This window comes from Thamnophis sirtalis, unplaced genomic scaffold (genome assembly GCF_051295495.1).
Source record: "Thamnophis sirtalis isolate CommonGarterSnake01/CBP01778 unplaced genomic scaffold, rThaSir2_p1.2 scaffold_8, whole genome shotgun sequence".
Lineage (NCBI taxonomy): Eukaryota > Metazoa > Chordata > Lepidosauria > Squamata > Natricidae > Thamnophis > Thamnophis sirtalis.
Window position 1 is genome coordinate 35,483,643 of NW_028261388.1, and position 14,646 is coordinate 35,498,288.

At 43.0% G+C, this 14,646-nt stretch overlaps 1 protein-coding gene across 4 annotated transcripts in view; it reads left to right on the forward strand.

Annotated features, from left to right (window-relative positions):
• The first annotated feature begins 1,505 nt into the window (after positions 1-1,505).
• The window catches only part of NECTIN3 (nectin cell adhesion molecule 3), a 74,231-nt gene continuing 61,090 nt past the window's right edge, over positions 1,506-14,646 (forward strand). For 2 of the 4 annotated variants that reach the window (XR_015697483.1, XM_087721440.1), the window contains exon 1: positions 1,506-1,761. Coding sequence is in view for 3 of the 4 variants with exons in the window: in XM_087721440.1 (XP_087577566.1) it covers positions 1,599-1,761 (163 nt within the window). In the remaining variant the exon portion in view is untranslated. The remainder of the gene's footprint in view (positions 1,762-14,646) is intronic. The other 2 variants (XM_087721439.1, XM_014061321.2) reach the window with 2 other exon arrangements.

Sequence of the window (14,646 nt, forward strand, 5' to 3'; positions counted from 1 at the left end):
CACACATGACATGTTCATAAACATTCTTCCATCATCTCCTCATTTCCAAACCCCATTATTTCTAAAGAGATCTGATTGGCTAAGAGGATTGGGAACATGATATGCTGCTTTTCACTCCTGCCAATTCTAATCTCTTTCCACGGTGCAACAGCTCACCATCTCACGACTTTAATGGGCTGTGCAAAATGAGCTTTGGGGCTACTTTACCAGTACAAAGCAAGTATCCACAACAACAATACCACCACCAAAAATGACCCTAAGAAAGGACAGTTGTTGCAGATAGATAAGCAAGGAAAACAAATCTACCCACACCCCTCGAAAATAAAGACTCCTCTAAAGTTTGCATTGTCACTGTCTCTCCCGCCCCCCCCTTTCTCTCCTATTTCTACTCGCTTCTGCTGAATGGATATAAAACTGCAGAATTACTAACACAGAACGTGATCTACTTCACTGGCAATTAACTTGGCGGATAACAACATATTTAATTATTCGGTGATAGAGTGCCTCATCCTAACTTTGTCAGCCAGACTTTTTCCTTCCCGTCTCCTCCAATTTGTTGTCCATTATCAGCCACAAAGGCAACAATGTAAAACTCCACAGTTAAAAACAATTCTCGCCAGGTTCGTGCAAAATCGTCCCCACGAAGCGGCGGGATGGGGCGGGAAGGAATCCCGCACTGGCGTTAGTGAGCGTGGTGAACCACTCCTGGCGCAGGCAAATATGGCAAGTCGTGTCACGGATACATGATACTTGGTGGCGAGGAATTGCTGGGTTTGGGGCGGGAAAACTGATGATGATTTGCCTCGAGACAGAGAGAAAAACCCCGGTCTTCATCTCCATTCTCCTTCTTGATGTGTGTTTGTAGTGCTCTGTTCACGGCTTTTAGCTGGTCGGAGGACCCAATTATCCCAGGGGTAAAAGCGAAAGAGTGAGCTAGCAAAGGCATTTGTCAGCAAGCCAAGTTTTCCAGCATCGTGAGAGATTTGCAGTAACAATGCCAAAGAGTAAATGAAGAGGATGGGGGGAAAAAAGGACTGGGAAGTAAGGAAAAAGATGGGAGGAGGAAATTATGGCCAAGAACTACTATATCACCGGTTAAAACAAAGAACGCGCAGAAATACTCTACGGAGAAAGGGAAAAATGTGGATGAAGCAAAAAAGCGAGAGAAAAGAAAAGCAATGATTCCACCCTCCCCCCCCCCTTTGGGTTGGTACAAGTGAGTAGGGGGAAGGAATGGAACGTACCAATAACATTTATGGGGAGACGAAGAAGACATTGTGACATCTCTGAGATGGCCAGCTTCCCATGAGGTGCTACGTCACCCGAACTGGGGACAGCTCCTTAGGGAATGGCCTCGGAGAAGGGAGAAGCTTCGGGCGCCGCGGCTCAGCGCGCGTGGGGGAAAGTCCGCCTTTCCTCCCCCCTCCTCTGGCAGGCGGGGTGGTGTGTCCCGTTCCTTTGGAGGGAGGGGCGGCGGGGGCGGCGCCTTTCCTCACAGTGACACACGGACCCGGCGCAGGGAAGAGGAGAAGGAGGCTGTAGCGGGAGCGCTTGGGAGTCGTAGCGGCGGCGGTTGGGAGTAGCTTCTAGCCTCCAGCATGGCCGGGTCCATAGAGACGGCCGTTCCGCCCGGCCGCGAGTTAGCCTCCTCTTCTTCTTCTTCCCCTTCGGCCCGGCATTGTTGCTGCTGCCGCCGCCGAACCATGCTTGCTTTACCCGGCTTGCTATCGTTGGGTTTGCTCCTCTCCCGCGTCTGCTGCGGTGAGTAGTGCAGAAACTTTTTTTTTCCCTCCGGGAAGGGGGCGGTGGTGGTTCGCCGGACCAAACCAGTTTCCTCCCAGAGTCCGTCCCAACGTGGAGCTCGAAGGGGGCTGCTGTTGGGAGAGGAGTGGCGGGCGGGGACTTCGGGGAAACTTTTCTTCGGCCGCTCCGCCAGCGAAGTTTCGGTCGGAAAAAAGGGGGCGGCGGTGAGGCGAGAAGAAAACGCCTCACTTCTTAAAGGACCGAAAAGAATAGCTCTTAAACCCCCCACCCCGCTCTCTTCCCCCAGTTCCTGGAGGGGTTTCATTCCCGCGTTAATATTTTACCCACATGTAAATGCAGCGGCGGAGTGGTGGTAGTGGGGAGCTCGGGCGGAGCGGCCGCTTCGGGGCAGCGGAGCGGCCGTGGCATTCGGCGAGTGCAGGCGGAGAGATACCGCGAATCCAGCGGAGACGGGATGGGGGGGACGGAGAAACCAGGTGGGGGGGGGGAAGGGGTGCGTGAGAGAAAAAGAGTTGCCGTGCTCGGCGTTTCTCGTTCGCGGGGCTCCCAGCCTTAGCTGCGAAACTTGGTTAACGCGCGTTGCATCGCTTTGCGCGGACTAACCGGGATCCGAGCCGTTGGGGATAAACATTGGTGACCATCGCGCCCTGAAGCGTCTCTCTCTCTCTCTCCCGGTAGGCGTCTCTCTCCGGCGGCGATTTGGTAGGAGCTGACTAGAGCCTGCAATTCATTCTATTAGAAACGTGTGTGTGTTTTGTGTGTCTGCCTCAGGCTTGTGTTTCTATAAGAAGCGCGGCTCCGGGCAGGAAGGGGGTGGGGGGGGGACACAAAAAGTGTGGTGTGTCCCGCTGCCTTGTTATGGTTTGTTGTCGGCGCTGTTGCTGGGAGTTAAGAGCTTGTAGGGATTCCACTTGTCACATTTGGAGTCGCCGAGACCGTTACACGTCCAGCATTCTGGGAGGACCCTGGCGGGCAGGGCTGGCTGGAAGCTGCGTTGGCTGCCCTCCCCTCGCCGTCTCGGCTGATGAGGGGGTAGCCTTTAATTGGGGGGTGGGGAAGGGGTGGAGGACAGGCGGATGTCATTATGTAGTTGGACTCCGCCCTTTCCAATACATTCCATTCCGGATTCCCTACCTTTCTCGGGATTGGGCGGAAGACGGGGTAACTCCCCCCTCCCAACTGATTAGGATTGGCAAATAACTAGCTTGACGTTTATTAGCAGGTGCTGAAGTGAGCGCAGCTGTGTAGGATATTCTAGTTCCCTATTTTAGAATCTTTTTTAGTCTTAAGTCTACTACTCTATTTTTTTTTTAAATCAGGGCACCAGTTAGAGGGCGGAAAGGCAGGTATTGGTACTACAGTGAACTCAAAAGAGAGCTAAACAATAAACGTAAACACCACAAATCTACTTTGGAAGGATTAAAGGTGGATTTGTGTGAAGTGATTGCAGAAAACAGCATGTAAAGATTATTGAACTTGTGCAGTACTAATGCTGTCTTATCTGATCTTCTGGGAGCTTAATCAAAAGTAAATACTGCTGAGTTTGTTTCAGGCAAGCAGGAATGGCATTGCAAACTAATTTTCTAGTAGTTTGTAGCTGTAATATGAAGGACAGAGGATAGTTCCTAATTGTCTGTGGTAGTTCTGCTCTGCCATAAAATTGTGTTATGAAAAAGGAGATAAAATATCCTATGGTGAAATATTTTGGGTAAACCTGGGTATATGGAAGACTACCTACCACAAGAGCTAAATGGCTTCATCCTTCTAGTTCGAAAGGTGAGAAGAGTGACTATACTGATTTCACATAATACTTTACTACTGTAATAATGATTGTAAGGTGATCTGAAACACAGATTTTGAATAGAAATAAAATAGTCATAGAAAACTAATCTGTTTTTTTAAATCATAGCTTGCTTATTATGCCTCTTGAGTTTTTTCCAAGAGTAAGTTTTACTAGTTAAAATATGTTGACGTTTGACAGGATAATTCGATATTGGAAAAGGCTAAACACTGAATCAAACTCTAATGCATCCTTATAAAAGTGTCATTATATACAAATTTACAATGCATTTATGAGCATAAGAAAGCTTTTCTTGAATTTAAATCATTTGAAGTTGGGGGAAATGTTATATTTAGCACAACATAAAGAAAAAAAACTTAGTTTACTGTGCCTTTGCATGCTATACTCAAACAGGTTTTAATCCATTTCATGGCTTGTTATTTTGTGTAGGTGGAGATCAATACCAACTGAACTCAAGGTGTGATTTACAAAGTTAATGCCACCCTCCACTCTGCTGGCATACCTTTAGAAGCAGAATGAATTCAGTAGAACTTAATTTAAAATGCAAGTGGACAAAATTTTAAAATTATAAGAGCTATGTTTGACATCTAAATTTGTTGAGAAAAATATGGCTTGTAGGAAAGTAAGGATATCCTTAACATTGTGTTTATAATGAATAGCTAATCCAACAGTTGCCAAATATATCCTTTATTTTGTAGTTTTCTTCAGAACATGATATGTACAGTTATTAGATTTTATTAAATGTTTCAAACCTGTTTGAAGACTATCTATCTAGTCTATTGCCTTTTCAATAGTCCTGAAATTTGCCTCAGTTTCTGGAAATTGTTATTTTTTTAGCTTTTTGCTTTATTCTAGTAAGATTTATAATATAAGCAGTAAATTGGCAGTCAAAGTTGTGCTTTGTTTATAAGTACATATTATAACTAGTTTATAGCTATTCACCATAGACAACCATTGTGAATTCACATTTTCTCTTACTGAGTTTAGTTTGAAAAAGTATAAAGCCAACATATTTCTCAGCTCTATTCATCATGTTTTTTTTTCTACAAGAGTTATATGAGACTGGATCAAAACACTTGTTGAACTCCAAATGATGTTATGCTAATTGTTTTCTAAACTAAAACAAAAAATTTATGCCACCAAGAGACTGAAATGAATTTTGAGCTAAATTTGTTGCAGAATTTCTACTCAAAATGAAATTTATATAAAGTCATTTATCTAGCAAGGATTGAGTTGGAATGTGTGAGCATTATGATATGCTTGTTTACTATTAGATTTCAATAAACTTAGAGTAAGTTATTTAAGATGTCATGCTATCCACAGGACACCTCACCTATACAGTCCTTTTTGTTGCCGTTGAGTCCTCTAACCTTGAAGTAATATATGTACCATATTTATTGGACTATAAGACACACTGGAGTATAACAGGCAGGTCCATTTTTGCAAAAAAAAAAAAAAAGGATGCTGGAGGTGGGGTTTCAGGAGGCCAATGCTGTAATCAGTGTATAAGACGCACCCAGATTTTCTTTTTGGGGGGAGAAAATATGTGTCTTATACTCCAAAAAATATGGTACTTCACAGTTTATAGGATGCCTCATAATGTAAAGGATTTAGGCACTACCAAGATTTTGAAGAGGTAAATTTTTAAAAAAAGGTTTTGCTCTCCCCAGCCCCCAAGAGCACTCTGCAGGCCTCCCAAATTCTCTGCATGCCCCATTTTTTGTGAAAAATGGGGCATACCAAGGGGTTTGGAAGGTGAAAAATGGGCCATTTTTCTCAAAAGTGGGGTGTGCAGAAGGTTTGGGAGGCCTGTAGAGTGCTCCTGGGGGTTGGGGGGGTGCAAAAACGAGCAAAAACCAGCCCATTTATCCCCAAAAGGCTACCATTTTTTTTTTGCAGAAACGAGGCCTGCAGAGTGCTCCTGGGGGCTTGGGAAGGCAAAAACACCCCAGTTTTTGTGAAAAATGGGCCTTTTTCACTTGTTTCTCCTCTCCCCAGCCCCCAGGAGCAGTCTACAGGCTTCTCAAACCCTCTGCACGTCCATTTTTGCAACAAAAAAAAAAGGATGTTGGGGGTGGGGTTTTAGGAGGCCAATGCTGTAATCAGTGTATAAGATGCACCCAGATTTTCTTTTTGGGGGGAGAAAATATGTGTCTTATACTCCAAAAAATATGGTACTTCACAGTTTATAGGATGCCTCATAATGTAAAAGGATTTAGGCACTACCAGGGATTGTGACTTAGGTGGCTTCTTGGCTCCTGGATAATTCCAGAAAGCAATAAATCTGCCAAAAGATAAGAATTTTTTTTATTGGGATAATTGACCTTTAATCAAAGATAAGAATTTTTTTATTGGGATAATTGACCTTTAATCACAGTAGTTTATAGTGCAATTTACACTACTATTTATATAAGATTGTTCTTCCTCTGAAATAGTCAAGCTAAATTGCAGTGACTTTCTATTTTAGTTGAAATACTTGACAATCTCTGCATACACTTTATAGAAAATGTATGCCATGTTTGATTTAGAGAAACCAAAACGGATATATAGATTTATGTTTTGTGCAAAGGTATAATGTAGGTTATTTGCTGAATGTGATAAAAGAGCATATAATGAAAATAAAGTATGCTTGAGAATAAATAGAAAGCTATGTTAAAGGCTCAACACTGAACCAGAGTAAAGAATCCATAATGTTTTAATCATTTAATATATAGTATACTGTGTTTCTCTGAAAATAAGACAGGGTCTTTTGACCCCCGAAATAAGCAGTTGGCCTTATTTTCGGGGAGGCCTTATTATTTTTGAGGTGCAGGACACAGTGAGCATGGTTACCTTATAGCTGCAGCTGCGTTGCCATATTATCAGGGAGGGCTTATTTTTGGAGGAGGGTTTATTTTAGTGCATGCGCTCAAAACCTGATTGAGCTTATTATCTGGGGAGGGCTTATTTTCAGGAAAACAGGATAAATACACATATAAGTATGCTTGTTATGATAATAGGTATGTTGGTTGAGCATGTGGATGTGTGAGAATATTTGTCTGTAGGTGAGTTTATGCTAGCTGAAAATCCAACCTTTTATACAACAAATGTTGGTTCAGTAAAGAATATGGATTTGAAAATGAACAAAGACATACGTGTTCTTTACAAAGCAAATTGAAACAATTATTGTAATTATGCATACATTGTGAAAATCTAATGTAGAAAAAGTAAATTTATATACTTTGCTAGAAAGTTTTTTAAAATGAGAAAGATTTGAGAACTTTTTCAGATTTGAAATTCTGGCATAAAGTTAATAGCACGTGTTCCATTTCACAGAATGTTTGTTGAAAGAAGTTAAAAAATGAGTGAATAAAAACTTTTGCTCATTTTCCTATATAAAAGTGAGAATTAGTTGTGTCAGGAGGTGAGATGTGAGTTGAATGCATGGGAATATAGTGAATTCATTGGAAATGGAATAGTTAAATGTCCATACTTGTCAGATTGTGTTCCTATTTTTTCAAAAAATTAATGTATATGGATAAAACTTGAGTTGGAGATATTCACGATTACTAGAATTTCAATTTAAATCCCACCCATTTATCAGCAGAGTATTCAAGCTGACTTCATGGTGAGTTTGAATGCCATAGTGAGTTTACGTATAATCATAAAGAGACCATGTAATCTATTGCACCAGATCATCTTTTACATGCAGGGTTCCAATCTGAAGTATTCCCAACAGGTGGCACTTTAATGTGATCAGGAAAGAATAGAAGAAATAATTCTTATGTAATTAGTTATGTATTTATCATAAAGAAATCTTTCTTAACATTCAGTTGATGTCTGCCTTCTGGTAATTTAAGGCCATTATTCTATATTGTACTTGTGAAGATGACAAGGAACAAACCTTCATCTATGGCATACTATCTCCTTTTAAATACATGTATCCTTTTCTCAAAGTCAAATATACCAATTTTCTCATTCTTTGCAAAGTTGTGCTTCCAGGCTCCTAATAATCTTCATTGTATTATTTTGTATCTTTTTTTCATTTTCTTTGAACGTTTCTTTTATACTGAAGGAAAAAACAATATTATTATTATGTAGTCTGAAAGTCCATCCATGTTCAGGAACAAGTTTCTAGTTATGTGAACAATATGATTAAAATTGCCATTAGTGAAATGTGGTAGCTAAGTCTGAATATCAATACCGATATCAAATGAAGAATAGATGCTCCAAAGAAGGATAGAAATTGGAAGTTCTAAAGCATTCAAATAGATAAAATAGGTACCACTTCGGTGGGAAGGGACGAGTGCTCCATGATGTCTTGCTGGCCACATTACTGTGGAAATATCTTTGGACAGTGCTGGCTTAATGGCACCTGAATCAGATGACCACCTGTTCCCATAGTTGGCAATAACTAGCGGAGTAAAATCTACTGGGACTCCTTTACCTTTATCAGAAGATAGTAGTCATGATCAGTCTAATTATATCTTGAATTGTATGGAATCATACATTTTTCATATTTGAGAAAGTGCATGTATCTGTTTACATATCTTTCTATCTTTACTATTTTCTGAGTAAAGATTTTTGGAACTAAGCTGATGCTGATGTTACCTTGTGATTACTGTAATGCTTTGTATGTGTAAACAAAAACTGAAGGTGAAGTCTTTTGCACTGGCATAAAAAAGACCGATTAATTTTTAAGATCACAATTGTGCCTGATTTTACAACCATTTTGCTGATCACTGAATGCAAATCACTGCATCCGTTAAGCAAATCACATGGTCATTAAGCTAATTGGGTTTTTCCCATTGATTTTGCTTGTCGGAACCTCCCTGGGAAGGTTGCAATCCCATGACCCTGGAATGCTTCAACTGTTGTAAAATCATGTTGGTTGCCAAGCACCTGAATTTTTATGGGGATACTGCAAAGGTGGTAAGTGAGTAAATCATTTTTTGGGTGGTATAACTTTGAATGGTTGTTAAACAAATGGTTTTAAGTTGAGTACTTTTATAGATGTTGTACTTTTATAGATATTGTTATATGCTGTATATCACATTCAAACTAAAAGATGCTTCAAACCATCTGGCTGTAGTGCAGAAGGAAACCTTCTGTAACTCCTTATAGCAAATGTGTATTTCTTTTATTTATTTGGTAGGAACTGCATCCCAAACAAGATACATCTGCTTTAATGAGTTAGACAGCTGTCACATTCATGCCCCAGCATACACTTTTTGTCTTAAATTTGCAGTGCTGGAAAGTCATATTATTTAGTGAAATGCTAGCAATAAAACTGACCATTTTAAAGAAAAAAATACTGATTCATTAAGGTTTTTGTTAATACAAAATTAAACCTAAGGAAGTAATCTGGGAAACAGCAAATTTATTATTTAGATTTTGTCCCACATGTCTAATAAATGACTTAAGGCAAACAATTCTAAATCTTGATGAATGAATGAATGATCTGGATTGTGAGAATAATAAAAACTTAATTTTTCAACTTTCTTGTAAATATTTCTGATAATTGTACATAATTTTTATAATATGGAAACAATACATCTGTTCTAATATTGTACAGGTAGTCCTCGACTTACAACAGTTCATTTAGTGAATGTTCAAAGTTCTGACACGGAAAAAAAGTGACTTAGGACCGTTTTTCACATTTACAACTAAACCACTGCAGCATCCCCAGGGTCATGTGATCACCTTTTTGGATCTCTTGACAAGCAAAGTCAATGGGGAAACCAGTTTCACTTAACAACCGTGTTACTAATTTAACAAATGCAATGATTCACATAACAACTGTGGCAAGAAAAGTCATAAAATGGGGAAAACTCAAATATTTCACTTAGCAACATAAATTTGGGCTCAATTGTGAACGTAATTTGAGTATTACCTATATTTGCAAAATTACTAGATATAAAATAATTTTGAATCTGAATTATTACTACTATTTTGAATGAAATTCAATAGACTTTCTGTGCTACCTGACTTGAATTTTATTAGAAATTCTTTAATTAAGACCAATTAAATGAATAATACTTATTCAGAATACTAGTCTTCAGCATCTTGTTCATTTTTATAAATAAACTGGACACTGCAATGTCTTAATACAATGTTTTTCTGTGCAAATCTCTTATTCTGCAAACCTTTTTTGCAATCTAACATTTCATGTAGCAGATCTGTGACTTAAATCTTCAAACATGTATTCAGGACATCATTCTGTATGTTTTAATTGTATTTTATTGGTTCTTATACAAGCAATGTCAATTTTCATTCTTCACAAAGACTGACGTATTACACATTTGAAGGTCAATTTTATTCCTAGAGCATAACAGAGAAGCATTGGACAAAATAAATTTGTTTTGTTTTCTTCAATATCTATCAGTCTCCCTCTTTTTGGTCAGGCTTGGCTCAACACTATATACTTCAAAGATTCTACAAACTGTATGTGATATTTATCCCCTATTGCAGTTTTTTTTTGTTTAATCTCTTATGAAGCTGCTTCCAGAAATGAATATTAAAAATGTTTTTTAAAATTGCCATTAATATTCTTTGCTACCTGAGAGGGAGCAGTTGGGTCTGTTGGGCATGTTCTTGCTACGTCTATTTTTCATATTTTGGTGTTTTCACTATTTCCAATTTGCATCTGTAGTTGTAGCATTTTCCACACCAGCTATTCCACACACACCCTTTACATAGCCAGTTTTCTTGCCATTTCAACAATAACAGAACCATCACCATTATTCATTTCTTGTTTTCTCTTCCCACTGGCATTTGGAGATGGTTACTCCTATCATATTGGTAGTGCCCCATGAAAAAGGCAAAGAAAAAGTGTGAATACAAAGAGTTATATTTTGGAGAGAGAAAATCATATAGAAGACATATTAGGCATGGAGATTAATTTCTCTAATACGTGAAATTATGTCTCCACAGTCACATCTTGCTTAAAAACTCCATGTCCATTAGCCTGTAATAGAAGACTTTTATTATTAATGTAGTTCTGTTATTTGCAAGTTTATATATGGCTTATCATAAATAGATACTACAGAATATAACTTAAAATATTCTGTGAAGATTATTTTAGAGAGATTTTTTTCTGTGTATAGATAGGAAATTTTCCTGGGTGCTGCTCTGGAGAGTCCAAGAATGGGTTAAATACAGCCAATTTGCTCAGGACTGAATTGAAACTTTAAGCCATGCCTCTGGTGCTGACCATCTTCAGTTTTTTTCAATTCAGTCAGCCCAGTGAACGTGCTTTAAATTTCTCTTCAATCCTTGCAGACAGCTTGGACTCTCCATTTTACCATAAGAAGTGTTTTCTTGCCTTCGTGGTGAGCAGGCTGGGTGAGCAAAATGTCTCTATTTCTTTAATTGGACAAATCACCCTTCTCAGCTTCCCCGGTGTCCTGGGCTCGCCTGGGTGCTGCGAGGCTGCAGGCAGCTGTTGAGGGAGGCGCGTGGGTCGGAGTAGCGACGCCAACACGATCGTAGCCCCCCTATGATCAGGCTCCCCACTGAGGTCTCCGCTGCTGCCGACCGTGCTCGTTTAAAGGAGCTGGCGATCAGCGTAGTGCTTCTGGGCTCCCAAAAGTTCTGGTTTTGGGTTGCTGGACTGGCGCGGTGGCAATTTTGAAGAGGTCAAAAGTTCTGGCTGCCATTTTGTTTCCTGCTTTCGGTTTCCCGAGCTTCTAGCCACAGCTGCCTGGTCGCCTAGCTTAGCAGGTCACTGCATGGAGTCTTTTTGTCCGGTTTGCCAGCGGCTTGGTTTCTTTTCCTCTTCTTGAGAGCAACTGAGGTGGCAGCAAAGGAGGTCATGGTTCCACTGGGTCATTCTCCAACTTCTGCTGACCTGCGTGGTGCTGGGAGCAGTTGGAGCTCACACCAGAAGGCTTCATCTTTAACTGCAGTTGGCTGGCCTTGCTTCCCATTGCCTTCAGTGTCTCTCTTCTGAGCACTTTGGCAACTGGCTCTTTCTGTGAAGGTGGTGAGTGGGGTTTTCCTGCTTTAGCAGTTAAGTCCCGACACTCCAGCCATGGCAGAACAGGTCCCTGAGGGTTCAGAGCAGCCAGGGCCTTCCACCAGGGTATATTCCACATAAGCTGGCAAGGCACTCCGGGAGGCCATCAGGGGAAGCAAGTCCTACTCCAGACGGGAGTCTAAGCAGGGCTCAGGCCCAGATAAGGATGCCCTTCGCTGGCAGAAGGCCTTAGAGAAACAATTTTCCAAGGCCCAACAACAGGCCCAAGTCTCCAAGCCGGTCTCACCTAGGGAACCCTCTCTAGAGGCCCAGCCCAAAGCATAGAGGCAGGCATGCTGCAGCGGACCAAGCACCCGCGCAAGTCCCACCCTCTTCCGACCCAGGATCCCCCTCAGGAGGCATCCTTGGCCCATTGATCTCAGTCTCCCCACTCCTCTCTAGCCGTGAGGATTCAGACTGGGAGGCGAACATCCTTCCAAGACCGGAGCCTGAATTTTCGGGGGATGAGTGGGCTATGTCCGAAAAGCCTGCCTTTATATGGTTGTTTAAGCATGTCCATTTCAAGACTATCTTGAAAAAGGCTAAGACCTCAACCCGCTTGGGTTCTACCCCTCCCCCCAGGTCAGGCAGCTCCTAATCCTGCAGACCTTTCAGAAGGGCTCTTCGAGGAGCTGATGCCAGCACAAGAAATTGTGCCTGTCCCAAAATTATTCCTTAATGTGGTGCAGAAACAATGGGTGCAGCCAGGTACCCATGCCGCTCCTAGTACTAATGATAAGAAGTTGTACACGATAGATACAAGTCTGGAGGACTTACTGAAATTGCCTCCAGTGGATCTGCCAGTGGCTGCGCTCACTTCCTCCTCAGTACTCCCATCTGATCTCCTAGAGGGACTCGGGGCAGAATGCCTGTCATAAGACTCATCAGGGCAGCTTGGGCGATTAAAACATCTGCCTCTGCGTCCTTCCTTTCTAGAGCCTCCCTTCTCTGGCTGAGAAATTACTCACCAAGATCCTGGCCCAGGATACCAAATTGATACAGGATGTTAATAAGATCATTGCAGCGACAGAGTACACTGCGTATGCCACCCTGCACGCAGCTAAGTTTGCGTCCAGGGCCCTTGCCTCCATTGTCACCACCCGGCGTCTCTTGTGGCTCAGACACTGGAATGTTGACATGCAGTCCAAGTGGAAGCTTGTTTCTGCCCCCTTTAATGGGGACAAGCTCTTTGGGGAGGCCCTGGACCCTGTCCTTATTGAGAATAAGGTCAAAAAGAATGTCATGCCCTTGGTCGCTAAGAAATCCTACAGGAGACAGTCCTTTCGTAACAAGGAGCCTTCCACCAGCTCCGGGTCCTTCCATCGCCCCTACCCACAGAACATGGATAGGTCCCAGGACCATCCGCCCTTTTGTTACAGGGGTCGCCAGCAGTACTTTTCCAAACATCCTTTCTGAGGGAGGTCTGGATCCAGGCCCTTCAGGTGATATAAGTGACCACCAACAGACTGCTCCCATAGGAGGGTGTCTTCAGCTATTCCATGCCCAATGGAAGCATATCATGTCGGACCAGTGGGTCCTCTAAATGATCCGCATAGGTCTGACCCTAGAGTTCCTCCCCCCCTCCTCATCACTTCATTCGATGCCCCACCCTTCATGTCCAGTCAAGAGGGCAGTCCCTTCAGTCAATCCTGGGTTGCATCAGACCAGGGGTTCTATTGACATCCATAGATCTCAAGGAGCCTGCCTCCGCATCCCTATTCGCAAGGCCCACCGCAAGTACCTAAGGTTCTTTTACGCAGGCCGCCACTTCCTGTACAGGGCCTTGCCATTCGGCCTGTCATTGGCCCCCAGAACATTTACAAAAATCCTCCCAGCGGTGGCGGCCTTATTAAGATCCCGTCTGGTGCGACTCCACTGCTACCTGGACGATGTGCTCATATAATCGTCGTCATGTCAACAAGCGACCCAAGACCTGAGTTATACATTGAGAATCCTTCAAGACCACGCTTCTCAATCAGTTGGGAGAAAAGCCACTGAGAACCGACAACCAGGCTGCAGCACCTAGGTGCCATCATCAACACCGTGAGCTGTCAAGTTTTCCTGTCTCCAGAGCGGGTGGTGAGCCTCAAGGAACAAGTACTGAAGGTGCAGAAGTCCTCTCACACCAAGATTGTGCAGTTATCCCAACTCTTGGGCAAGATGATCTCCTGCCTGTCCATCGTTCCTTGGACGAGGCTTCATTATCGACCCCTACAATGGCTACTTTTGCCCTACCAGAGGGCCAACCAGAGCAGCTTATAGGCAATGGTGCAAGTCTCGCCAAAGGTACATCATTCCCTCAAGTGGTAGTTGTCCCACGCCCTAACCAAGGGTACTCCCTTCAAGGAGCCTCCCCATCATGACGGATGCCAGCTTTTTCGGTTGGGAAGCCCACCTCCACAATCAGATTGCACAAGGCAGGTGGTCAACTCCTGAGTCAACACATAGCATCAATTGGCTTGAGTTGAGAGCGGTGAGGCTCACTCTCCTTCACTTTTGCGATGACATCAAGGAACATCACATTGCTTACAGACAATGTGGCAACAAAGGCACACATAAACTGCCAGGGGGGCATGTGATCCAAATCACTGATGGCAGAGGCCGACTCCCTGGAAAGGTGGGCGGAGAAACACCTGCTCTCAATACAGGCAGAACACATCTCCGGAGTCGTCAACATCCAGGCGGATTGGCTGAGCAGGTCCACGGTCGACCACTCAGAGTGGCGTCTACATCTGGACCTGTTCCACCAACTCTCTGAGATTCGGCCGACCGCTAGTCGACATGTTCGCCACCCCAGAGAACATGCACCTTCCCAGGTTCTTTCCTAGGTTCCACACCCCGCAAGCCAAAGGGGTCAATGCTCTTCACTGCCCGTGGCCATCAGGACTGCTATATGCATTCCCACCGTTGCCTCTCCTCCCCAGGGTGATCAGGAAGATCCTGTCAGAGGGAGCGGAGATCCTGCTCGTTGCCCCGTTCTGGCTCAGAAGAACCTGGTTTGCCGACCTGGTGAATCTCTCCGTCAATCCACCATGACGGATTCCCCAACACGAGGTCTCTCTCAGCCAGGGGGCGCTGCAACATC